At 39.9% G+C, this 25,039-nt stretch overlaps 5 protein-coding genes and 5 long non-coding RNA genes across 11 annotated transcripts; 4 read left to right on the top strand and 6 right to left on the bottom strand.

Moving 5' to 3' along the window:
* Positions 1-294: 294 nt before the first annotated feature.
* Positions 295-2,478, top strand: LOC130696500 (inactive peptidyl-prolyl cis-trans isomerase FKBP6-like). Its single transcript, XM_057519574.2, has 7 exons — positions 295-503; positions 568-933; positions 994-1,306; positions 1,371-1,579; positions 1,653-1,764; positions 1,855-1,941; positions 2,001-2,478. Exons 1-7 carry the CDS (start codon positions 355-357, stop codon positions 2,214-2,216), a joined length of 1,452 nt encoding a protein of 483 aa, XP_057375557.1. The 5' UTR covers positions 295-354; the 3' UTR covers positions 2,217-2,478.
* A 992-nt stretch (positions 2,479-3,470) lies between these two features.
* On the top strand, positions 3,471-4,031 carry LOC130696443 (uncharacterized). The gene is made up of 3 exons (XR_009002644.1): positions 3,471-3,609; positions 3,680-3,863; positions 3,925-4,031. It is a non-coding gene; the product is annotated as an uncharacterized LOC130696443 (long non-coding RNA).
* A 1,949-nt stretch (positions 4,032-5,980) lies between these two features.
* LOC130696442 (uncharacterized) lies at positions 5,981-7,443 on the bottom strand. Its single transcript, XR_009002643.2, has 5 exons — positions 7,338-7,443; positions 7,120-7,266; positions 6,857-7,010; positions 6,640-6,780; positions 5,981-6,551 (listed from the first exon to the last, which is right to left on the bottom strand). It is a non-coding gene; the product is annotated as an uncharacterized LOC130696442 (long non-coding RNA).
* Positions 7,444-7,562: 119 nt separating this feature from the next.
* On the bottom strand, positions 7,563-8,128 carry LOC130696441 (uncharacterized). The gene is made up of 3 exons (XR_009002642.2): positions 7,999-8,128; positions 7,858-7,935; positions 7,563-7,747 (listed from the first exon to the last, which is right to left on the bottom strand). It is a non-coding gene; the product is annotated as an uncharacterized LOC130696441 (long non-coding RNA).
* A 1,271-nt stretch (positions 8,129-9,399) lies between these two features.
* Positions 9,400-14,089, bottom strand: LOC132088007 (uncharacterized). The gene is made up of 3 exons (XR_009421065.1): positions 11,951-14,089; positions 11,166-11,892; positions 9,400-11,094 (listed from the first exon to the last, which is right to left on the bottom strand). It is a non-coding gene; the product is annotated as an uncharacterized LOC132088007 (long non-coding RNA).
* On the top strand, positions 11,045-15,695 carry LOC130697067 (homeobox protein Hox-A5-like). Its single transcript, XM_057520176.2, has 2 exons — positions 11,045-11,886; positions 14,805-15,695. The coding sequence occupies exons 1-2, from the start codon at positions 11,190-11,192 to the stop codon at positions 15,326-15,328; spliced, it is 1,221 nt and encodes a 406-aa protein (XP_057376159.1). The 5' UTR covers positions 11,045-11,189; the 3' UTR covers positions 15,329-15,695.
* A 2,129-nt stretch (positions 15,696-17,824) lies between these two features.
* LOC130696426 (aldehyde dehydrogenase, mitochondrial-like) lies at positions 17,825-20,526 on the bottom strand. The gene is made up of 13 exons (XM_057519504.2): positions 20,427-20,526; positions 20,196-20,359; positions 20,022-20,126; positions 19,821-19,961; positions 19,564-19,757; positions 19,447-19,499; positions 19,230-19,381; positions 19,134-19,169; positions 18,919-19,068; positions 18,846-18,853; positions 18,476-18,770; positions 18,251-18,408; positions 17,825-18,137 (listed from the first exon to the last, which is right to left on the bottom strand). The coding sequence occupies exons 2-13, from the start codon at positions 20,328-20,330 to the stop codon at positions 17,990-17,992; spliced, it is 1,575 nt and encodes a 524-aa protein (XP_057375487.1). The 5' UTR covers positions 20,331-20,359; positions 20,427-20,526; the 3' UTR covers positions 17,825-17,989.
* A 613-nt stretch (positions 20,527-21,139) lies between these two features.
* Positions 21,140-22,858, bottom strand: LOC130696429 (dolichol kinase-like). Its single transcript, XM_057519507.1, has 5 exons — positions 22,732-22,858; positions 22,240-22,678; positions 21,981-22,172; positions 21,365-21,920; positions 21,140-21,297 (listed from the first exon to the last, which is right to left on the bottom strand). The coding sequence occupies exons 1-5, from the start codon at positions 22,794-22,796 to the stop codon at positions 21,158-21,160; spliced, it is 1,392 nt and encodes a 463-aa protein (XP_057375490.1). The 5' UTR covers positions 22,797-22,858; the 3' UTR covers positions 21,140-21,157.
* Positions 22,859-23,090: 232 nt separating this feature from the next.
* LOC130696437 (calmodulin-like protein 4) lies at positions 23,091-23,994 on the top strand. Of its 2 annotated transcripts, XM_057519516.2 has the most exons (4): positions 23,091-23,227; positions 23,303-23,333; positions 23,396-23,704; positions 23,768-23,994. In XM_057519516.2, the coding sequence occupies exons 1-4, from the start codon at positions 23,225-23,227 to the stop codon at positions 23,869-23,871; spliced, it is 447 nt and encodes a 148-aa protein (XP_057375499.1). In that variant the 5' UTR covers positions 23,091-23,224; the 3' UTR covers positions 23,872-23,994. The 2 variants fall into 2 exon arrangements, with proteins under 2 accessions (XP_057375499.1, XP_057375498.1); XM_057519515.1 differs by lacking the exon at positions 23,091-23,227 and having other exon boundaries at positions 23,297-23,333.
* A 271-nt stretch (positions 23,995-24,265) lies between these two features.
* On the bottom strand, positions 24,266-24,962 carry LOC130696440 (uncharacterized). The gene is made up of 3 exons (XR_009002641.2): positions 24,948-24,962; positions 24,602-24,872; positions 24,266-24,439 (listed from the first exon to the last, which is right to left on the bottom strand). It is a non-coding gene; the product is annotated as an uncharacterized LOC130696440 (long non-coding RNA).
* Positions 24,963-25,039: the final 77 nt, after the last annotated feature.

Below are 25,039 nucleotides of genomic sequence, written 5' to 3'. Positions count from 1 at the left end.
CTGATTTCAATCGATATATAGAGAATAACTTGAAATCCGATTATCGTAGCGAGAGTGAAAAAAAAATTATTTGCGATCATTTTTTGTTTAAATTTTTTTTCTTAAAAGCAATCATATTGAAATCAAAATTTTTATGAATCAAAGATGTTTTTTCTTTTTAGTAGTGTATCAAGACATGAAGTTAGGCATCATTGCCGTAGCATGGTGCAGAACACTACAATTGAAAACTTTTCAAGTTGGAAGAAACAGGTGGTAATTTCTTGCCTGATAGTTGTCGAAAAGAGTCTAAAATCTTGGTTTTCTCGTATAGATTTTGAAAACCGAAAACTTTGTTTGATTTTTTGAACCATAAGCATGGAAAAACGCTCTACCGATGCCAATGGGGCGAAGATAATCGAATTTGAAGATAATGATGAAGTCTCTGACGATGTTGTTTCTGACTCGGAAAATGAAGATGATGAGATTCCAATTATGTTCAAACAGAGTGTTTTAAAAAATAAGAGGTGAATCTGCTTTTTTAAATTCAGTTAAATAGCATAGTAGCACAATTTTGGTGTCTATCAATAGCATTTTTGAAAAGCAGCTTCTGGGGTCAACCGAAATAGATCCTTCAGAAATCTTTGAAATGAAAGCCAAGCAGGAAGTTGATGGAGAAAGCAAAGAGTTGTCCATGAAAATGGATCAGCAGATTTTGGAATATTTTGGTGGTGATGAGGATGAAGAAAACAAACTGCTTAAATTGTCTAGCCAGATGACTCCATTACCTGGAATTGAGGGTATATTTAAAAAGCTTGGTCAAGCAGGTGAGGGAGAATTTCCTCCTATTGATTCCATTGTTACCATCCACTACAACGGCTACCTTCAAGATGAAGTTAGCAATGAAATCATATCCTTTGATTCTTCTTTTTTAAGAGGAAAACCCAAATCATTCATGTAGGTCATTTTGGGTTTGTATAACAATATAATGATTAATGTTTGTTCTGTTCGGTGCAGGAGAGGCCAAGGTTCCGTAATTGAAGGTTTAGACCTAGCAGTTAGTTCAATGAAGCTAAAAGAACAATCTGAGTTCATAATTTGCCCCGATTTGGCTTGGGGAGAGAAAGGTTGCCCGCCACGTATACCGGCCAATGCATATATTTACTTTAAAATTGATTTGATTGAATGGGTGGATTCTAGTGCTGCTGAAGCGTTTGGAAAGCTCCCCATCCAAATGCGTAAAAGGCTTCCTTTCCAACAAGTACTCGAAGCAGCAAAATCCGAAAAACGTAAAGGAACTGCTCACTTCGAAAAGCAGAATTTCAATATGGTAAACTTTTTTTTCAAATAAAAAGCTTTTTCTATTTGAAGTTACATTACTATTTTAATGGTAGGCTTTGAAGTGCTATCGCCGTGCGCTGGGTTGGATTGAAGATCACAGTTATGCCGATGATGAAGACGAAAATTTAGGACAGAAACTACGCCTTACTCTTCATTTAGATCTTGCCCTTGTTAATTTAAAAATTAACAAGCCTAAGAGGACTTGCATTCACGCAGCTGAAGCATTAGAATTGGAACCAGAAAACCCTAAAGCATTATACAGGTTTTTCCAATTCATTTGATTTAATACTTGTTGATTGGCCACCAAAATGTTATTGTTTATTTCGTTCGCTCAGGCTTGGTTTGGCAAAGGAGAAGCTTGGCGATTTTGCATCTGCACGACGAAATCTTTTACTAGCAAAAAGTATTTGCCCGAAGGATCCTAGCATTGCCAGAGCTTTGCTTGCGGTAGGACTACCGTTGCTGACAAGTTTTTAAATTAGTTTATGTAATTATATGTTTATAAAACGTTATTAATGCTTGCACCTATACTTCTAGTTAAATGAGAAAGTGCAGAAGGAGAAGTATGTTGAAACTGAGCTATGCCGCAAAATGCTTGGCTCAACGGCCATAAGAGAAACTCCGGTAACGTTAGAGTCCATCTAGGCATAGATACGTTAACTAATAATTATCGTATTAAATAGATTGCTTCACCTACTGACGAGTCACATAAAGTCATCCGTTGTTTGCTAGCCGACTTCATAAAAAACCCAAGTGAAAAACAGTTGGAATTCCCTCAAGGGATGTCGCAGAATGAACGAAACTTTTTAGAAGAAGAAGCTAATCGGTTACATTTAAAATTTGCAATGAAGCCATTGATGAAAGGCGAAAGCATCTGCACTGTTTTTAAATGTGGCTAGCGAAGTGCGAAGAAAAGTGACTCAATGGAAGTAATTCTGAAAATTGCCTTCTTGCCTGACTATCTTTAAGCTACCGTAACATTTTCCTTTCGCATTGTCATAAATGTTTGTCTCCCCAAAATAGCAAACATTTTCAGTTGACATGCTTTCGACTGGATTCGGATAAAGTGTATGTTAATCTAGTACTTAAATTGTTTTTTTGTAATCCATGATCATCTCTTTTCGTCAAAATGATCTAAGAAAACGTATTATGTTAATCTCATCTATGATTGTAACAAAGAAATTTTGATTCAAGAGCTCAACTAACGGCACGTCCAACAAGACACGAAAAATGTTTAGAAAGATTTATGGTAGATGACCAAATAACACACAATAAGACCTGTAAGCCAAAAATTTTGTCCGTAAACAAGAAATTTCTGAAATTCCCATTTCCGGTTTTACTTCCGGTTTTAAAATACGACATAAATAACTCCTTATTGCTTGGTCTGTAAAATTCACTTTTTCGTGATCCTCGTCAAAGTTGGAATTGATTTCATGAATCAGCTCAAAATACCCGAAAATGGTCAAAAATCACAAATTTTCCCGAACAATTTTCCTTCCCAACTCTTCGTATATCCTTAAGCGGGCTTATTTAGTCGGGCTTAACATTTTTCTCGGCAAAAACTGACCCTCATCGGAGTTGGTTGAATATCACAGGAAATAATAAAAATTGAATGCTGATTCCAGTAAAATTGCTATTTTTTTCATTAAGTTAATCATTTTCGAAATACACCGAATATTTGACGCAATGCTAGCGCGCCAGTACGTTACAGCGCTAGCAAGTTAGTAGTAGTTAAAAAGGATCGCCATAGATTATGGCAATCCGTTTTACATAAAAAAGAAAAAAAATTTCGTCAAAAAAAAAAAAATCACACTTTTTTCTTATTTTCCGACACGTAGCCATCTACCGCTCAGACTCGTTATTACTGGCGTAGGCAATTTCAGTTCATTGGATGCCATTCGCAGTTAGTTCAGTAGCGTGGATGGAGGAACAATTGAAAAATGGATAAAATAATATAACAAAAGGATGGTAAGTATAAAAATTATTATATTGGTTTTCAATTATTAATTATTGTTTATTAGATCAAATTATGAAGCTGCAGGCCCAATTATTGGAACAACACAAAATATTAGATAAGAGCAAAGCTAAGGATGATAAGGCCTAATACGTAATGATTCTATTTATTTGCTTTTATTCATTTGTGTTTTGTAGCTCAAATTTTGAGTCTACAAGCTCAGCTAAGGGGAAAAGAACAAATTGGAACGGAACAGTTTCCAAACAGTGAAGGAGGTTTTTCCAAACTCATCCCTAACTGAACATGAGGATGAATTGGCATTAGGCGAACACAGTCAGGTACCTAAACTTTTCAAATAAGAATTCAATATAAGTATAGAATTTTAACAAACAATTATTTATTGTTTAGTTATTCAGTCTACCACCTGACAGTGTGTTAAAGTTAAATTCTGTTAATGCTGCACTAAAAGAATTGTTAGTAATAAGTCTATGGAGCGAAGGAAGTGAACAATTGTGGGACCGTATTTGGGCTGAAAATGGGTGTGGTACGGAAACCCAGAAATAGCACGAGTTCAACATAAAACATGAATTAGGTACTTTTCGTTTTTTGTCTATCGAAAAAGCATTTTTAATGCTATTATTTTGCATTCACAGAATTTTAGTGGGGGATCAAGTCAAGTCTAGAAGTGTTACAGGATGGAAGAGTGAGCCTACAGTTGAAAAACACTGAAAGTGCGTTACCAGGTAAAGTAATAGAGTATGCAAATTGTCTAATGAGAAGTACCATCTTGTGTGAATGAATCCTGTGTAACAGCAATCCTTTATAGTTCTGTCATAGCTAGAAGCCTCAAATAATTCTGCTTCTCTTGCTAAAGAACAACTTGTCCTTTACGTTCAGAGTGTTGGTGAAGCTGGGTACTTAAATGGCCCTAAAGATGTTTCATTTCGTTGGCATTGCAGCGATGAACATCATACATGGACTTTTTAGGTATGAAAGGAATTTTCTTGAAAATTTTTTGAATTTATGACAAAGCATTTCTCCTGCTTTTTGCCAACCATGTCTAATCTAAAAAAAATTTATCCAATAGGAAAGGATTTTCAGCATACTGGGAACACAACTATCAACAATGCATCATTCTAGGGGTGCTATTTTATCATTCAAGAGCCTTATACAATGATTTTGATCTGCAATTTGTATGGCCTTTCCCAAGCTTCTGTCAGAAGTTGAATCTATGAGTCATGTAAGTCACATGAGCAACAACTGAGATGCTTAATGGTGTTGTTTTTCTTTTCTCAGTATAGGTTAATAGTAACATTGGATCTGAAAAGATTCTTGGTTGGGGCAAGACACTGAATAAATTGTAATGATTGGATGGATGACATGACATTTCTATACTTCATTCGGATTCTCGAGACGGTATTTTATATTTAAAAAATTGAAGTGCATATCTGGGCTCCCTTCCTTTCCGTAGCCCCGTTTCCCCTTGACTCGTAATAAGCCCGTAGGGGGTCATGCCCCTACTGTACGGTATATTTAAAAACAACATATACCGAGGTTTGGAGGGCTCTGGCCGGAAAGGGGACGTGGATGTCCGCTTAGTCCGATGATGTGTTCACGGAGGGCTCTGTGGCTACCCACAAATCCGAACTAAAGGTTAATCGCTCCTGTAAAAATGTTCCAAATCTTCAGCTCTTCTTCCGGCTTCTCTTAGCCAATCACCGGGTAATCTCCCCGGTGGGTCAACAAGGCAGTGTCTCCCCCTGCCTGGGTTGACGGCAACTTTTGAAAGGGCTATTGTGCCTTTTTAAAGTTGCAAAAATAATTGTAATGTGCAGAGAATTGTCAATAAAAATTTTTTTAAGAAAATATTTTTTGCAAAATTTGTTTTCTTTCATTGTTTGTGTAAGTTGTGTTTACACATTACAATTTGAACTGAACTTATTTTTTTTGCTTTTCTTTATTTGTTTTTGTCACCTTCGATGGTAAGCATTGTTTCCATTGGTTTATTGTTTATCTGTAAGCATTCTATTATTAACCAGGGATCGAACCCTGGATGTTCGGTATACCGCGCCGATGCTCTACCAATGAGCCATGAATCATAGGACGACATGTTGGCTTTTTTCTAGTCACTTGTGGACTTGCATTTACACTTAGAATAAAACTGAAATGCAATTCTGCAATATACTCATTTATTCTACTTCATTTTAACACATTTACTAAGGTTTGAACCCAGTGTAACAGGTATCGCAGCTAAAGGCTCTACCACAGAGCTAAGAACCTTATGAAAGTAATAGAAAGATAAACATATAGTTGTGAAAGACTGCATAAACATCCTAGACGATAACATATGATATGCGATAATAAAATATTTAGATATATCTCGTGGCTCAATGTTAGAGCATCGGCGTTGCACGCTGAATGTCTGGGGATCAATTCCCATACATTCCCATCGATTACCATACAAAATACAAAATTACTTCAAAAAATATCCAGATATTACACGATGTTCATTGAATCTAAGTTGAAGAGTTCAAAGAGTGTAATAAATAATAATTGAATGCATGAATATTTGAAGTGCATCGTTCCATAAACAATGAAGTCGTTTAATAACGAAATGTTCTCCAATAATAGCGAACAGCAAAAATTGAATATATAACGTATGTGTCCATAAAATGACATTGTGACATAAATAAGGAAATAAAATCTGAATTTTTTTTTTTAAGAATTTGTATTGACAATATTCGGCACAATTTAAAGACTTGCAACTTTGAAAGGGCAAAATAGCCGATTTCAAAGTTGCTGTCAACCAAGGTAGGGGGAGACACTACCTCAGTTGACTCACCGGGGAGATTACCCGGTGCGTGGCTAAGAGAAGCCGGAAGAAGAGCGAAGGTTGCGGACAAGCTTTTACGTGAGCGATTAACTGTTAATTCGGATTTTTGGGTAGCCCCACAGCCCTCCAATGATATCATCGGACCATGAGGACCCCCACGTCCCCTTTCCAGACAGCGCACTCACAACCGTTACTGCTGATCACAGTAGGGGCATGACCCCCTACGGGCTTATTAAAAATCAAAGGGAAACGGGGCCACAGAAAAGAAGGGAGCCCAGATATGCACTTCAATTTATATAACTTTTAATACTTTGTTTTCGGGCAGCAGCAACGACTGAAGGTAATGGACAGGAAGCATTTTTCAAGAATTCCTTCGGGCTTCCAACCGTTATCATTATGAAATTTGGTTCGACTAGATACCTCTTTTGATTCAGTATTATTCTTAACCTATTTAAAGAAAACGAAACATGAATTAATTTTTAAACGTTTGCCTATCAATATATATTCAATAAGGATCGGTGCAATCCTTCTTTACCTCTTGTTTTGGTGAACTAATGGTATTAACTGTACTCAGCTAATGGTTTGACAGACATAGTGCTTGCTTGGATGGTAAGGGAAGAAACTTGTACGGGCAGCGAAGAAACTAATCATTAAGCGACTACCTATTTTCTAATACCTATGCAAATAACACAATAAATGGCATTTTAATTAGTTATACTCATGGGTTTCCAGGCACAAAAAAGGAGACAGACTTATTGGCTGAGACGGTTCAAAACGTTCCAACTTCTTTCAGGACCTCTGCATCAGAATGACAGACTGAGGATGAGTTCGGAAGTCGCGAATTGAGATAGCCAATTTCGGTAATATACTTGATGTCTTTCATACTAGGCATGTAATCTAAATTTGCTGTACAATGTACAACAAAAAACAAAGCATTAAAATAATTCTACATAAAGCATTTACAAAATTGCATTTTGTTACACCTATATGGCTTTGTAAAGTGACACTAACTTACAACATAGTCCTGTGAAGTTGGTCACCGGGCATGACAAGCAATACATCTTCGATATAAACTGAAGCAGTCTGATTCAAGAATGCTTAGGTTGTCCAAACACACTGCATAGTGACTGATGGAACAGCAGAAAATCAGGATGTAGATCAACTGATTTTCCAGAAATAAGTACTTTTGACGTTTGAAATTCTGACCAACTGTTTTTGCTGTTCATCGTGTACCTTTAAGACAACTCTGGGCAACTGTTCCTTGAGGCGCTGTTTCACTTGATGCACTAACAACTGTACAGATATAACAAGTTTGACAATATTCTACCGTTTTGCCAGGGCCTTAGATGAAAGCTGATTTTATTTTCAGCTTGTACAGAGGATAAAAATTTTTAATACAATATTAGTCTAGGTATTTGAATCAGAATAGATTTTAATCACCTCAACTAGACAGCATTTGCATCCACCTGTAGTTTCAGAAAGCAGATATGGTTCATATCCAATTTAATCGGTATGATACAAACATCAAATGATCAGGTACATTGTTGTAATTCAAGTATGATTTAATAGATCATCAGCAAAAGTGGAGGCTGCTTTGATGTGATCATAAGCTCTTTCAAAATCCACTGGGTCCAAATCATCACCTGAATTAACAAATGGAATTACCTCACCTGTGCAATTTGCCACACATTTTTACCACACACTGACATCCTTGCATAGTGGGCAACACTTTACTTTTTAAACATGTACATACCCAAAATGGCCAAGCCATTCAGTCATGCCTTCTACACGTCTTATGTGGCTCACATTTGGCACTTTTTACACTCATTCCCTAGGGGAAAAAAGCAAATAAGGAAGATATTTTACATTTATGCGAGGGAAGCGTACCATTCACCTGTTAAGCATTCCAAATTGCTAATGTTCGTGAAGAATCACGGTTGTACAAGTTTTGTGCTACAACGTGAATATGGGCTCTTTGTTGTCTTTGTATTCTCAATCCCGAATCTCATCCTTGCTAGCAGACATTTTAATCTAATAAAAACAGTTAAAATTTAATTGATGTGACGTATTGGATGTCGTCTAAAATTGTAAAAGAGATTAGTACCTAATGCTGAGTTGGTTGCCTGGAGAGGCGGTCCACGACCGCCTGCTTTTGCCCATTAAAAGTTCAATTAACTACGTTAACCGATCCACGTTTGCCACATTGCGCAAAAAATCGTCGTCTTTCGGTGGTTGCTGAGACAAACGAAAACAAAGAAAGTTCGATTTCGATGATGAGATTTCTTGTTTTCCTTGTGTCGTTTGAATGAACGTCAATAAGTATACACGAACATCCATCATTTTCGAGCTCTTGAAGTTTCTCTTTTTACTCTTCATTCACTACGTCTGTTTTTCCTTTACCGATTTTTACTTGTAACCCGGAATTCGATGAAACCTATCACTGAAACCAAAATTAAATGTCGATTCCAGACTGTGATAAATTGTCACGTTAATTATGTGGATTCTTTTAACAAAACGGAACAAAGAGACTTTATCGCAACAAATTTGAATTCTCGAAACAAAAAAAAAACAACTGAACAAGCCAGACGTTTTGTACAAAACGTTAGGCTTTTAGCTTAGCTTTTGTTTGGTTTCCATAGTTCAGGAATTATTAGAAGAAAAAAACTCTATAACTTAAATAATTACCATTGCTTCATCAGCTGCATTGTGGCTCAATCCCCTTGCCATTTGCTAGGGCTCTATTAGCTATAAATACGTGTGATTAAATCGCGTCCCACATCGACATAAAATGAAAATAAGATCGTTGTCTCAAAGCTTTCTTTCATTTAAGGAGCATTCAACATACTGACAACAATTACCTGCATTCATAAAATATTGCCAACTCTCGCCAAATTACTGATTGATACCAACCGATGTTAAAAAAATGCATGTGTTTAGAAGGACGTTGTTCTGCAATAACTAACTGCGATCCAGAACGTGATTTAACTCTGCAGAACAAAATGGTACATTAAAAATGAAATATTGGGCCATTTAAAAAGGTAAGACAGTTGCAATGCTTGTGTTTTGTTAACTTTGAATGAAAACCGAGGGTGAACAAAACTCAATCAAAATATTAAATCAATAGGCTAAAATGATCCCTGAAGCGTTCAACGGACGCTTCCTTGGCCAATCAGGACTGATATGACCGCTAGGAAACACGTTTGCCGTGAAGCCATCTGTGTCATCGAGCTGTGTTGATTCTAGCCAATTGAAAGTTCCTCTCCAGCGTCCGTCTCTCTGACTGACTGTGGAAGTTAGCGAGCCAGGAAAGCGAAAAGGAGGCTTTAATGTAATCAACGATGCGTTGGAAAGCGAGAGTAATCCAATTCAGTTTTTGCGTGTGTGTGTCCCGTCTTCGATGATACTTTAGAGCGGAAAAGGAGAGAAGAGCAAAGCACAGCAGCAACACGCCGGTGGCCACTGTTGACTTGATTATTATTCCGAGCGTCCGACAACGATGACGACCGACTATACAACAGAGAGTAGTCGCACAATCGGATTAGACTTCGTAGCTCGTCCCTAAAGCGTCCAAAAGCGTCCTTCTCCGCACCACCAGCAATAGAGCACAGCACAAGGGGACACACAAAAAGTCTGCATCACTGCTATTGGATAAACACACAACTTTGAACGCAATGCTGAAACTGCAGTAGCATCAGCAGACAAAACAAAAGACGGAAGAATAGAAAATAAAAAAAAGGAGGGGAAGGAATATACAAATTCTTTTTTGGATTTTATCGAACGAGTCTTAATGCTGTTAGGTGACGAGACCAAATGGCGTCTAATCGAATCAAGGCCGCCGGCAAAGAGCTTGCTCTGCCAACCTCGTTAGCTCTCGTTAGCCGCGTTTTATCCGACGCTAAGCAAACACACGGGGCCGGACGAAAAAAAAAAAAAAAAAAAATCCAGTCCCTCGTTTAACATCCACTTCTTCTTTCTCCCTCCCCACCTTCTCCTCCCCCCTTTTTTTTCGGTTAAGCAAACACCTCAAGTCTTTTTTTTTTTTTTTTCAAAATCCACTCAACGCGCTGGCGCTGTACAAGACACGAAACGTGTACAGTGGCCCGGCCAGCCGGTAGTGTTTTATGATGGCCTATATCCGACGCCAAGGAGAAAGACATTCTTTTTAGCCCGGGGTTCAAAGACACGGTCATTAAACGCGAGAGAAGTTTGCATGTTGTGGCTCTCTTTTTTGTTGTTGTCGACATGTGTCGCCCCGTTTTTTTGCCCGGCTGCTCTCCGTTTGCTCGATCTCAAAGCAAGTTGGTTCAATCAACTACCCGCTGTCTCTAAACCCATTTCATTAGCATAATGCAAGTGAAGCTGCAAGCTTGTTCATGCATCTGATTAACCTACACCGACCACAGAGAAAGAACGAGTTATAAAAAAGCCGGACGTCAGCCTCCCCCCCCCCCCTGTACTTACACTGTCTCGTGTCAAATAAGGCCCCCCTGGTTAAAAAGAATAGACGAAGAGCCATGTTGAAAAATGACAGCCATCATTTGAGAAAAGTAGTGATTGGAGTCATCGGAAATGAAAAAAAGTTGGGGAAAATGACGTACACACCGAGATGAGAGATCAATCCGGTGAAAAGGAACAAGTCTCTTGTCCGGCTGGTAGATCCTTAAGCCACTCCCATTCGGATGCGAGTCGTACTCTGCGATTGGAGAGAAGGGAGACAAAGCTTTATCATTCTACTGGCTGGCCGTCATGACTAGTTGGCCCAAACTCCGCCCCTCCGGGTTCTTCTGTGTTGTCCTTCTCTGCACACCCCCCCCCCCACCTTTAACCCTCCTTTTCGCTCATGTGAACGAACACGAAAAATATATATACATATGCGTTTTCGGTTCCACGATGTGTGTACTCTTACCCCAAAGGTGATGGTTCCAGGCCCAGTCGCCCTTTACTCAACCTCAGTTCCGGCCGCTATACGTTTACGAGAGCCAGCGGATAACTGAAAACAAAAACAAAGACAAGTTGAAATCGATTTGCATTTCAAAATTTTTTCGTTTTGGTTTTATTTACCGGTTCATCATCTTCAACCGAATTATGGCGTCCGGCAAGAGTAAAACATCGTTTTGCATCGACTCGTTATTGGCCCAGGACAAAGTTCCCGGTAGTGATTCTTTACCATCCGCGGCTGCTGCTGCAGCTCAGGCGGCCGCACATCAACAGCTCATCGTCAGCAGTTACGGTGAATCCCTTCGGTTCCGTTCGAATCTGTTTGGCGGGCTTCATCATCATCACTATCCTTCGTTCGAAACGTCGGTCGAGTCCGTGTCTGCCAGCAAAACAAGTGACTCCACGCCGGCCGACGGTGAGAAAGAGACGGACGGCCGTCAGAGTAGCGGCAGCAGCACAACTAAAGAAGACGGCGGTCCGGCAACGGCCAACGAACGAGACCAGCAAATAGTCCAGCAAGCCAACATTTCGTGTTGGACTCAACCTCATTCAATGGCTCGGATGATGTACGGCCCGCCGGCGTCGTCCGGCAGTCAGACAGTTCCGACCACTAACATCTTGACTTCATCATCGTCGACGACATCATCCAGTGGCGGTGCAAATGTGGCCAATTATCCAGGCCCGTTGTTCACCAGTCCGGCAGCGGCTCTTCACGCGGCGGCGGCCGCGGCAGCCGCTGCCGTCGCCGCATCCTCACCCGCAGCCCATCAGTTCCATTCAGCTCATCTTGAATGGCTGGCCAGGGCCGGCGTCCTCTACCATCGTTTCGGAGGCGACCTCTCAGGTTAGTCTAAAATTTGAAGTCTTTTAAAGTTGAGTAAAAACAATATAATTTTTGAAATACGTACTGCATGTTTAAGTACCAAGTTGACTCAAGCAATCATCTTTGGTTATCACCCTTGTATCGATAACCATCAGCAACCGGGGGATAGAAAGGGTTGTACTAAAGGGTGATAGAATTCTCGCCCCTGGATAAGCAGGTGTTGTTTGAACATAACACACATCGAGTTTGAACTACTTTCCTCTCTCTCTCTCCCCTTTGCCGATAATGGAGCCCGGGCTCAAACGTTTGTCAAACTGTCGATAAAAAGCAGAGTTCATTTCGACACGATCGTCAATCTTGAAATCAATTTGGCGAATAAACGAGGCAAGTTAATGATCCATCCGCCATTTGTATAGGAGAGAGGGAGCATTTGACAGTAAGACCCGGGATAGTGTGGGGTTGTCGGGAATCAAATGGATCGTTGCCCGATCTCTTATATCAAATGGGTTGGTGGCAAAAATGCGACGACCGAAGCATGTTGCTGCGGTCGATTGATATGATAATTTCATTAGCGCTAAATGGTGGCAACTAGTATCGGAGGAAGGGGCAATCTAAAAGCCACCCCGCCAGAGTATGCTGAATACAAGAGAGAGAGCATTATATAGTAGCATAAGGGGGTGAATATAATGTCAATAGTAGCTTGTAATAGGCTCAATATGGTTAAAGAGAGACGGGGAGGGTGGGGGGGACGGGACTGAAGGGCCATCTGCTGCCGGCTGACCTGCGAGTTTGGCTCGCGTTTGTGCCGTGACTCTCGTTTTCGATCAAACGCTATTGTCACCAACGTTTTTCAGTCAGTCAGGGGAGGGTGTATATACTGTAATCGGTTTTGGCCGCTCAACCGGAGCATTAAAGTGTAATGTATACATCGAACAAGCGAAGCTTCGCGAGCATTGAATAAGAAACGAGCTGATAATGCGGACATTCATAGGCAAGCGCACATTATTCACTCTCTCCCTTCCAGCTTCGGAAATGAAAGCCAATTTCACAGCGATGTACAATAAAAAAAAAAAGAGAGGTAGGAAAGTTTATCAAAAATTTTCCGCACTCTTGACCGTAAAATTGATTTCAAATGGAGTTTTTTTTTTCTCAATCGGATAGAAAAGGCCTATCCATTCGGACTAGAAATTGGCCGGACAGTCCGGATTAGGCTTATTGAAATCAATCGATTTGTTGTGACTTTTGCGCACAAAAGTTCATTTCAGAATTGACATTGTTACGAAGCGTGAGTAAACGTACTGCGTATATCTCTTAAAGCTTTAAAAATCGTACGATTTAACTTTCTCCCAAAGTCAAAATGGCCCATTAGCGAAAAATTGCAGTAGATAAATTAAAGGAGCATTTTACAACGCATTAATTACGTGCAATAAAAAAACAACAGTGGAATGTGACACCTGGAAAACGAAATAAAAAGCTTTTCATGTGCTATTTAGTAATCCCGAAAGTAACAATGATTATGGAGCTCGTTAGACACCTATTTGGATTGTTTGCAAAGCAATTGAATAAGACTGTAAGCTAATATTCATTATCCCGTGCGCAGAGATAAAAAACAAAACGAAAGCCAAATAGTTCAAACACGACAAGCGTTCGTTATCGCCCATCGTTTGGCTACCGCCGAGCGCCTCGTGTGCCTCTTTAACACACACGAAAATAAGATGTGTAGCAGGTAACTATGTGTATAATGAGCAATCAGCGCGCCGCGTGTGTCTGTGTTAACGGTGAGTCCACACACACACACAATATGCGAGTAGATTTGTACGGTCATCAGAAAAATGAGGAGATAATAGCCTTATCAGCAGGGTTACGTCGCTCTTCTCAACAAAGTCAATACAACTCCCCAACATTTTGTGTGAGCCGTTTTGCGTGCGTGATTGAGACTCGACATTTGGCCATGAGGTGACATTTTTTTTTCCTACTCCTCGGCATAGGTCAATAGAAATGATTACGCGTGCTCAAGTGCTGCTTTTTTGGCGCAACCCAGCAGCCGTGTGTGCACACCTGTGACCCGCCCATCCATTTCTCTTCGTATTTTCAGTGGAACGAAAAATGGGCGCAAGATCAACACTCGACAGGTGCTGTAAAATAAACTACAATGCCTCCCTCCATTTGCTTTTTCATCATCATCCGCACATGCATTGCAATCTTTAGAAAAATATATAGATGTGTAGGGTCTCTCATTTCGACAGGAAGGCCACTTGAATGTAATGAATAAATCAACGCAGTTTGAATCACGCAAATGACATCCGATTTTCTTGAAAAAAAAAAAATTCTCAGAAAGGAAAATACGATTTCTCGTTTCATCTTTTTCTTAAACGTCTCTTGTCAGAGCGATTGCTTAGCCCGACGGACAAGAGAGCAAACGGGGAGGGGTTCTCTCTCCTTGTGTAGAAAGTCAACACGACAGTAAATCACCACTAGACGGTATCAGTTCTTGTGTTTCTGTCACGTACTAGTCGACGACCTTTACCTCCTCCACGGCTGAAGCCGGTGGCATTTTTCTCGCATAGGCAAAAGGTCGTGGTCATTAACAGTTTGTCGGCCCTCCTACAGCATCCCCCCCCCCCATCTCCTCATCGGAGTTATCCCAGCTAGCTTTTTCAAAAGGCATAACAAGAGGGATCATCGTAATCAGAGGTGATTATCTTATCTAAAAATGGTGGAAGAGAGAACCAACAGCACGGAAGGGGCACGGACATGACAAAAGAACAACGGCCTGATAAGAATTCGTACAAGCTACTCCCCCCCCCTCTATAGTTGAAAACAAAAACAAATATGCAGATTCAAGAGAGTGGACACGCACACACAAAAAAAAACAATGTTTAAATAGTTCAAACCGCAATAAGGATTTTTTTTCAATTTGATTATTCCAAAAAAATTAGGCAGCGCGGCAGCAACGACGGCTGCATTGCTGGGCAAAACGAGGCGGCCGAGAACGGCGTTCACCAGCCAGCAATTACTGGAACTGGAGAATCAATTCCGTCAGAACAAATACCTATCGCGGCCGAAGCGATTCGAAGTGGCCACGTCGCTGATGCTGACGGAAACTCAGGTGAAAATCTGGTTCCAAAACCGACGCATGAAATGGAAACGGAGTAAAAAAGCCCAGCAAGAACTGCGCTCCGGAAGCCAACACAAGAGCGGCGGAGAGAGCAACAACAACAACAACCACAAATCGCGAACGAGTTCGGGCGGAGGAGGCATTTCCACCTTGGTCAACAAAGACGGTCAACAATCGTTGGCCAACAAAGACATCGACCTGAGTAGCGACGATCAAGACATGGAGGATACGGACGAAGAGGAGGAAGAAGAGGTTAATGTGGACCAGGACGATCATCAGATGATGATCCGTCCTCCGGCCATAATCGGTAGCGACGCCAGCATGTACCGACCCTACTACCCATGATTAGACCCATCTTTTGATTAGCAAACCATTCATGGACCGACATGTTAAACGCACATTTTTAGTTGATTGCCCAGCCCCTCCCCCGGACTATTGCGATCCATTTCTTCTCTCCCATATCATTTTTTTTTTTTTGTATGTGCTTTTATTCTTCCTCCCCACTCTCGGGTCTCGGATGATTTAATACAGACAATGGATGCGGACAGACATCATCGGTCATATAGGACGCCGAGCGGAAAATCTGCCCTGTCAGAAGGTCCCTCCCGAGAACACACTCACACACACACAGAAGAACGGACAAAAAAAAAAATAATAAAACACAACAAGAAAAACCACATAACAAAAAAAAAAAAAACGGTAACAAAACAAGCCGTTGTAAATCGTCTAGTGGAATAACGCTTGATGACAAACGATTGCCAGCGCTCTGTGGCGTCTGCGTGGAGGGGCGGATCCCACTTTGTCTTATTGGCTCTCTCCATCTTTTCTATTCAACATAGCGACGATATCTCTCCTCTTCCTTTTTTTTTTTTTATGTACATCTATATAACCAATTTGGAACCAAATAAGCCACGGCTTTCTCCCCCCCCCCTCTTCTAGTTTTTCTCCATTTGAATTTGAATGTGCAATTTTCTGAGTTATTCGCCAAAAAAAAAAAAATCGTTCGTGTAATCCTTCGACAAAAGGATATATAATTCTCAAAAACTCGCGTGCTGTACAGAATATGACCGCAATTTGTTGAAACGACCTTTCCCCCCTTTAAAATAAAAACATATTGTTTTTTTTTGTCGTATTTTTTAAAGATGCCCAACCACGTTCCTTCTTTTTCGTCCACTGTTCTCTTTTGATCTTTCATTTTTCATGGCTGTGTGTGTATGTCAATACATCATTTGATTCGTGATCGGTCTTGGCGACACCCTTCTTTTTCACTCGCCTGATTTCATCATGCTAATGGTTTCACATCGGCCATGTGAAAATCGCCTGAAAGAGATCGTCGAGCACGCAGCAGTAATAGTAGTTGTAGGTTACTACATTTTCTTGTTGTTGTTGTGTCCATCGAGTAGATTGACCGAACAGAGCTAGTCCTCCTACCAACAACCCATCCCCCCTCTTTCCTTGCGAAGGCGAATCATATCCGTAGTTATCAGAGTGCTCGCATTCTGACCTCATCGCATAACTGTCACCATCCATCGTCTGCGTATCACAAAAAGGAGAGGACGGGAATTAAAACAAATAATCCTATTGGCCAGTCACGGGATTTTTCGTGACTGTAGTAAGGGGGGAGGAAGGGACACAAAACAAAACACTAGTGAATATTACATTCTATACGGTCATGATCACTGGCACTACGGTCGATTACGGCGGATGAATTGCATAGCCGGTCGTTGGATATCATCAAACGAAAAGAAGAAAGAAAGATATGTCCAACGTGACCAAAAGTCACCAGAGAGGCTTTTATCGTCGCCTCACTTAGAAAAAAAAAAAAAAAAAAGTCTCCCTGTATAGTTCGTATAGAATTTGTGCCCTTTCTCTTTTTCATTAGCCAACGCGCCGTGACGAGAAAAAAAAAGCCACGAGCCTCCGGGAGAAAGTTTTAATTAAGAGCCAATCCGTAGACTGCACTCATTGAAGAAACACGCAGACGCTCCAGTCCCGATAGAGTCGTAGAATTTAGCTTCAATAGATATACTTTTAGGGTTGGAGGAGGAAGGGAAGGCGGCGTTGGGGGGGATCGTTGGACGTTCAACGGTGTCGACTCTTGCTTCTCTTTCCGAGATGAATAGTAAAACTCGGGATAAGTTATGATTCCATCGGTCAAGTTCTTACCACCCAAGTCTCGTGGATGGGAGTACCGAGATGTTCGTCGCCTTACAGTTTGGATTGTGTAAAAGAAAAAGAGTTCACGACGGGGGGTAATTGTGAATCGCGATGGCTGATTGGTATGTGGATGGTGTGCGGATTGCACGTCATGGAAAGAAAAGGAAGGGGGAAATGGATCATTCGAGATGAGTTTTCATCAGAAACTTTTGAGGCCCTCCAGAGACGAAGAAATAAAAGGGAGGAGAATTGGCTAGAGAACAGAGTTTGACCCTGGAGCGATGTCGCGTCTAATTGGCTCATCTCCAAAGGGACGACTTGAGGAAATGCGCAGCTAATTAACACTCTTCACCTCCTAATGAGGGCCCATCAACCGTGCCTGGTCACACACAAGACACTGGCCGGCAAGCCAGGGGGGGGATTTAACCTCTTTTTTTTTTCTTTCTCTCCACCCCAGTTAAGAGACAAGCGAAACGCACGAATATATACGGTCCGTCTTTTTCATTTATCGTCCGGCTCGCCAAACGCTGGCTATTCATTCTCTTCAATCGCTCCCCTCGGAATCATTGATTACCTCCGCCCAGCCCATTCATTGTCCCCTTTATTCGATTCATTACCACCCCACGATTCCCCTCCCACCCACTACACACTTGCTACAAAACAAAGATCTTTTTTTTTAGCCTATCCAATAATAGAGAGATATATTGCTGATAGACCCGAAACAATTTCAACCCAAGGAAGGTAACAATTTAAAAAGAGAAAAAGAAACAAAAACAATTTTTTAGATCTCGTTCACTCCACCAAGTGGAAACCTTATGACCATTTCACCCAAAACATCGAAGATAGTTTTTAACTATTTTTCTGTGGCATTTTGACAATGACGCTCTTGACTTCAGTGTAAGCTTGCAGGCCGTATTCGCCCAACTCGCGGCCGATACCCGACATCTTAAAGCCACCGAAAGGCGTTTGCGCTTCCAAGACATCGTAACAGTTGACCCTGATTGTGCCCGAACGCACAGCAAAACAGAAAAAAAAAAGAAAAAAAAAAAAAAAAAAAAGGTTTAGTACGTACCGTTAGATGAAACAGGGATGGGTATTCGTTTACGCTACCAGACAGTTCCGGCGCGCAGTCCTTGCGATAGATACATCGCCTTGTCCAAATCCTTGGTGAAAACGGCAGCGGCCAAGCCGTAAATTGTCTTATTGGCACGTTCAACAATCTCTTCCATGCTACTAAACTTCAATATTTGTTGCACTGGACCGAAGATCTAAAAGACAATGGGAAAAATTCATTACCAATCAATGCAAGTTGCGCTTCGTTGCATCGTTCATTACCTCTTCTCTGGCAATCCTCATATCATCTGTGACATCGGCAAACACGGTCGGTTGAATGAAATAACCGCGATCTCCGTATCGTTGACCACCAGCCAAAAGTTTGGCACCATCCTTTTTGCCGGCGTCGATGAGCGACAGAATCTTTTTAAACTGATCCTCGTCCACCTGGGGTCCCTGTTCGACGTTCAAGTCGAAAGGATTGCCAACGGTCCTATTCTTAGCACGCTCGACACTTCGAGCGACAAATTCATCATAGATCGCGTCTTCGACAAAAATTCTAGAACCAGCGCAACAGCTTAGATTAAAAATACGGTGAAAACAAAAGATGAATTTCACGTTGTCCCAAATTTGTTTACTCCTTTGCACTTACCATTGGCCCTAGAATTAGCAAAAAAATAAGGATTACTTCAAACTTCCAAAGCGATAATGTGAGAATGTCATACCTGATTAAAGAAGAGTCCAAAGTGTGCTGTTTCCACGGCATGATCGAGATCGCAATCCTTGAAAATAATGTTAGGCGATTTGCCACCAAGCTCTAAAGTAACACGCTTCAAGTTTGATTGAGCTGCTGCAGTCATGACCAGATGTCCAATCTACATGCAAATTCAATCAAATTTTAATGCTCAAATAGTATAGAATAATCTAAAGGCAAATTTACCTCGGTGGATCCAGTAAAAGCTACTTTGTCAACACCCTAAAGAATGAACAGGAGATATAGATTTTGTCATCTAAGTTTGATGGAAGAAGCCTTTACCATGTGAGAGGCGATAGCAGCTCCAGCTGTGGGTCCGAAACCAGGTACAATGTTGACTACTCCTGGCGGAAAACCAGCCTCTTTGATAAGCTCGGCGACATAAAGGGCAGTAAGCGGGGTTTGTTCGGCTGGCTTCATGACGACAGTATTTCCTACATTTCCAATCATTCAGTAAGACAAATTAACCTGTGGTGGATTAATAAACTTGATTTCTAACCAGTTGCTAGAGCTGGACCCAACTTCCATGCTTGCATCAACAAAGGAAAATTCCTGTACGAAGTAAATCTTTTAAAAGTTGTTTTTTTTTGCATTGAGAAACGCCTACTGTTTTCACCATGGAATGATTTGGCCGCAAACTCCGACAGGTTCGTGGCGAGTGTATGCAAAGAAGGATCCATCAACTGGAATTGTTTTTCCTTGGACTTTGTCGGCCCAACCAGCATAGTAACGCAGACATTTAATACTAAGTTCCAAATCTGCAACATAGGCCGCACTATAGGGTTTTCCATTATTCAGAGTTTCCAAGCTCTTCAATAAATCAATCAACCATCAGATATTGCATTGCGATTCTCTAGATAATTGTGATCTTACTGCCAAATAGACACGGTCTCTTTCCATCAGGTCTGCCAAACGATTCAAAAGGTTTCCTCGTTGGGAAGCATTCATAGTTCTCCATGTCGAGCCCAACTGGAATGCCTTTTGAGCAGCTTTCACAGCCTTATTTACATCTTCCTGAATCGTAACATTAATATAATAGTCTATTTACCATGAATTTGTAATTTAAGTGTTCACCTTTTCAGCAGCTTGTACATTTGCAATAGCTTCACCTGTTGAAGGATTATAAACAGGAAAAGTTTTTCCAGACGCAGCATTATGCCACTCATTGTTGATGAAGATCTAATAACAATAAACATTGCAGAAAACACCATAAAAGATGAACTGACTAATATTGGAAGTTGAACTTACACCCTGATATAATATTTCAGGATTTGTCTGGGGTGATGGCAGTGCTGAAGATGGAGCCGCCCCAGACATGCATCTTGTTACTAAACTATTAATATTGCACTTGACAGTGGCAGCTTTGTGGAGTAAGCGTATCATGGCGAACGAAGATGCAAGAACAAGAATACCTTAATTTTATACAAAAAAAGTAGTAAACGGGAAAGATTTAAGTTTAATAAAACAGGTGCGTAATACCTTAAATGCGGCCTTGAAGTTCAAAGACTGAGCCAAAGTGAGAAGTGCCCACAACACATCTTCCGACGAGACATCTAGCGACGTTTACAACGGAAATGGTCTCATTTTCATTATGGCGCGCAAAAACCAAAAGACTAGGTTCATTTTGCCGCGCAAAAACCGAAAGGCTAGGTACATTTTGCACATGGAAATAAAAGAAAAATTTACCCTGCATATTGTAAATCACACAAATTTTTAATAAATTAATTAGATTTAGCCAAATTTGAACACTATGTAAATACAAACTTAGATTTTTGTCTTATGAAAGTCCATGCAACTGTTTGCAATTTCAACACGGATTTGCAAACGAGCAGCATTAGCCTTTGGTCCATCAACAATACCAGGCTCTTGATTTTGGGAATTGCCTACTCCGGCCAAAATAATTCGCTCCTGCCATGACAGAAACGTAGTAGTAACTTACGCGCTGGCAATATGGTTATAACAGATAACTTATCACATGTATGGCATGGAAGGCAAATATCAAAGCATAGACGTCTCATGCATAATCTCAAACCATTGATGGATTTAGGGAACGTCAAAATCTTGCTGAATATGCTAACACTGACAAATTATCACCTAACATTGACATATTTATCACTAAACGAATGGCAGAATAAACAACTGTACGGAAAAATAATAACAAAGCTCCCCAATTTCAGGAAAATATACGTCCCCACAAGTAAAAAATTATACTAGATTATAAAAACGATGTACATGACCAATGGCAAAACCAGGTTATCAACTTGAGACGTACAAGCTTCGACAAGCGAAGTGACTATTGAAGAAACGATAAAGCTGAACCACGGTAAATGAGAAGATACTCCAAACATACCTGTTAATAAAAATATAAGACATTCTATGAGAAATTTGATTTCGAAAAATTTTGATGTCGGTCCTACCGAAATAGAACAAGGCAAGTATGAAAAGAACTTCTGCCATAATGGAGCAAATTGTTCCTTCGATGCTTTTCGAGCTTCCAGGCAGTTTAGTTTTTCCCCACAATGTTCCGCCAATGCTCGCAGCTGTATCTCCTATTCCAAGTGAAATTATACCAGAACATAAAAGTAGGTAGTCTGTTGCGTCCGTTGCCGATGTGAGAGGAAATATCCAGATTGGCAACGAACAGCCAATCAGTAAGTAAATATGCGTAAGTATTAAGGTTCCTTGGTCCTTTTCATCCAGGAATCCAATCATATTCTTGTTCAGAAGTTCCGCCACGTAATCCAGATTGTGAAGGCGAGACGCTTCCAAAAGAAGAAACGCAGCCAAAATTATTACGGAGGCCACAAAGAGTAGTTGCACATCATAGAAAATTCCAGGCAAAAAAACGGCGATTATGACACCGTGAAAATATTTGCGAAGGACTGTTAACTTCACCGAAGATCCACTACCGAAGCGCCATGCAATTATTAGTGCCAACAGAGTGCAAGCAAACCAATATATAATTAGATACACCTGCAAAATGAATGTAAGATAAGTTATTTAAATTTCCACAAAAACATATTTGTTTGATACCCTTGTTGATTTTAGAAAAACAAAATCTAACAAAAACCAAACAACAGGGTTTTTCTTGAGGACCAAAAATAGGACAGGTAATGTCAAAGTTCCAATCACTGTGAGAAACAGTATACTGAAAGTTAAGAGTTGTTGGAATTGTGGAATCATATCAGTCCCCAGAAGAAAAATTCCAACGCTGAAAAGAACAATCTGTGTGAAATAAAACCATTGTGAATAATATTAAGTGAAGATGAGTTGTTAATAATGTAATATATACCTGACAAAACACAGTGCTGAGGTTACTGCTATTCAACAGGCAATTTGATATTGTAACAAAAACAAAAACACTTGTACCCTGAACAACAAGCATTGCTTCACCAATTGAGAAGCTACACGGAAATCGCTCAAGGAGTTTACATAATAATGTATAACTTGGTATATTGATGATTATTAGAAGACTTGTCCAATAAATCACAGTTATTAGATCAAGCCCTGCTACCAAACAGCCATAGATAGCCATGGCTATCACAATTGCATGGGTGATGATTGACTTTACAGTACCATACAGGTTCATGAATAAGTAGATGCATGACATTGCTGCAGAAGCTGTAGCTAACACATAGCTTCTAGATACCAATTCCTGGTATTTTAAACAAGATAAGATCATGGAAAGTGGGAGTATTAAAGCACACCATAATCCAGCTTTAGCTCCTGGTCTGCACATAATTAAAGTTAGAAAGATAATAGAAAACTACTGGTTGTTCTTTACCTTAATCTTATGTGTTGACTGAGTTTATAACTCGCTGGATTTTCCATTCTACTGGATAAATCCATTATAGTTTAAAAAGACGACTGTGCGATCAGTAGTGTTGCCAATATCTTGTCTTCTTTCTGGCGCACGATGGAGTGCACGTTGGATTGTTTTTGTGTAAGAGTAAAAGCCATCTGTTGGGAAATTTAGTATTTTGACATTTCGTAACTTATTATGAAGTTATTAAAAATCTTTAATTATATTAAGTTAAATACGGAAATTTCTCATAAAAAATAAATTTTGTTATTCGTTAAATTTATAAAAATTGTTTTGGCTTTTATACCTAGACCTGCAACTCGTAAATGCATGTTATCGTGTTTTGACAGCTCAGCATCGGCTGCTTGCGAAATCCGTTATTCGTTATCCAAAAGTGCAATAAACCCCATTAAAACTTTCATTTCCCAGCTTTGTTCTTGGAATTTTTGCTTCTTGTATTGGTTAATCGCCAAAAATGGTAAATACTTATTAATTTTCATTACAGTACAGCCAAGAAATATTTATCTTATGATTTTAAATCTATGAAATGCAGGCCAGGCATTTTAAAGAACAAGATATTGCAGGTAAAACCATACATTGTCCCTACTTTTAGTCTTTTGCTAACATATTTTGTACCATATTTTAGAATTCAGAGACTGTTTTTCATTGTATGCAAGAAATGACTATGTTGATAGCTTGCAAACGTTAATGGTCATCATGAGATCCCTCAGGACAAGTCCCACACCACCTGAACTAAAGCAGTACATGAAAAATGGGAAAATATCCTTTGCTGATTTTCTAGAAATCATGCATACTCATACTGTAAAAGAAAAGTCATCCAGGGATATCCAGGCAGCATTTAAAGCTGCTGATACACATGGAAGAGGTGTTATCTCCTACAAAGAGTTGCACCATATTCTCAGTGGCTGGGGAGAAAAGCTCACAGCCAAAGAAGGTATCATAATATTCTACCTTTACTATTGCGTGGAACATGGTTTCTAAAATGTATGTTTTCTAGTTGAGCAAATTTTTCGTGAAGCACACATAAAGCCAAATGCACCAGTGAAATATGAAGATTTCATCAAGGTTGTTACCTCCCCAGTTCCAGACTATTATTACTAAAATAAAAATAAAAAACTGTTCTATTTTTACTTCAGCATTCCATTTAGTTTTATTAACTATTATCTTTAAAAATAAGATAATGAACAAGTACAAGGAACATTGAATACAAGGAAATTTTTAATCCATTTTAATTACAAGCCTTATTTCAAAATTTTTTATTGAAAAATAAGCAAAATCATCACCTTTACACCTTAATATTCACCTTAGGCATGCACAAGCCACATTAACTAACAGAGAATGCCTCTAGGTAAGAACTAGCGCTTGGCATCAAAGTTGGTGGCAACATTACTCGATGAATTGCTTTTGGACACTCCTTGTCTTGCTTGGTTGATGACGAGGGCAAGAGCTTCTGGTTTAACACCATTTTCACAAAGTCTGACACAGATGGCCAATGTTTCAGCATCCAATCCTGTATTAAGGAGCTTTGACAACTCCAGAAGAACCTGGAAAGCTTCTCGAGCAGCAACAGTTTGGTTGGACCCACTTCCAGCATTGCTGCTAGTGCTTGCTCGAGACGTAGATCCCATTTCTGAATTCTTTTTCATGAACGTGCAACAAAATCTTGTATCTGAATTTTTTTTAAAAAGATGGAGGAATGTAAAATTCACATTAAGCAGGAAATTTTTCCAATTTAACATAATCTTATATTGATATCTATTTTGATATATAGGTGATAAACGTACCGATATATGATGATGATATTTAGGGCACTGAGATATAGACAACGTACCGATATATTCAAACAATCATCTGACAGCAACAGAATTTTAGCAATATTGCCTTTAAATTGGCAGCTGACCCAATCTCCCGAAAAGATAAAAATCAAGATTTTAAAAAAGCATACGTTTGGCTTGGCCCGCCCCCTAGGGTTATTTTATACTATGTTTAATTTTCTTTGACTACATATAATCTCTGAAAAATCCCCACGGTCAATACTTTTACCAACAAGATCTTCCTGTGAGAATTTTGTTAAACGGCATTGGGTTGCTGACTTGCTGTTGCTGTGGATACGAGGGATAGCAACGGTAGAAAAGTGAAAATAAGAAAGCCATTCTAAAATACGAGATTGTACTCACATGCGAAGTTGGCTGAATATACCACACCATACAGTGGTGGTTACAAAAATTTCTCCCGAATTTTCTCTCTTTTAAGACTGGCTCTCTCTAAC

The sequence above is a fragment of the Daphnia carinata genome, chromosome 5 (genome assembly GCF_022539665.2).
Source record: "Daphnia carinata strain CSIRO-1 chromosome 5, CSIRO_AGI_Dcar_HiC_V3, whole genome shotgun sequence".
Taxonomy (NCBI): Eukaryota; Metazoa; Arthropoda; class Branchiopoda; order Diplostraca; family Daphniidae; genus Daphnia; species Daphnia carinata.
Note: the sequence above shows the minus strand (reverse complement) of the source record. Positions and strands in the feature narration are given on the sequence as shown.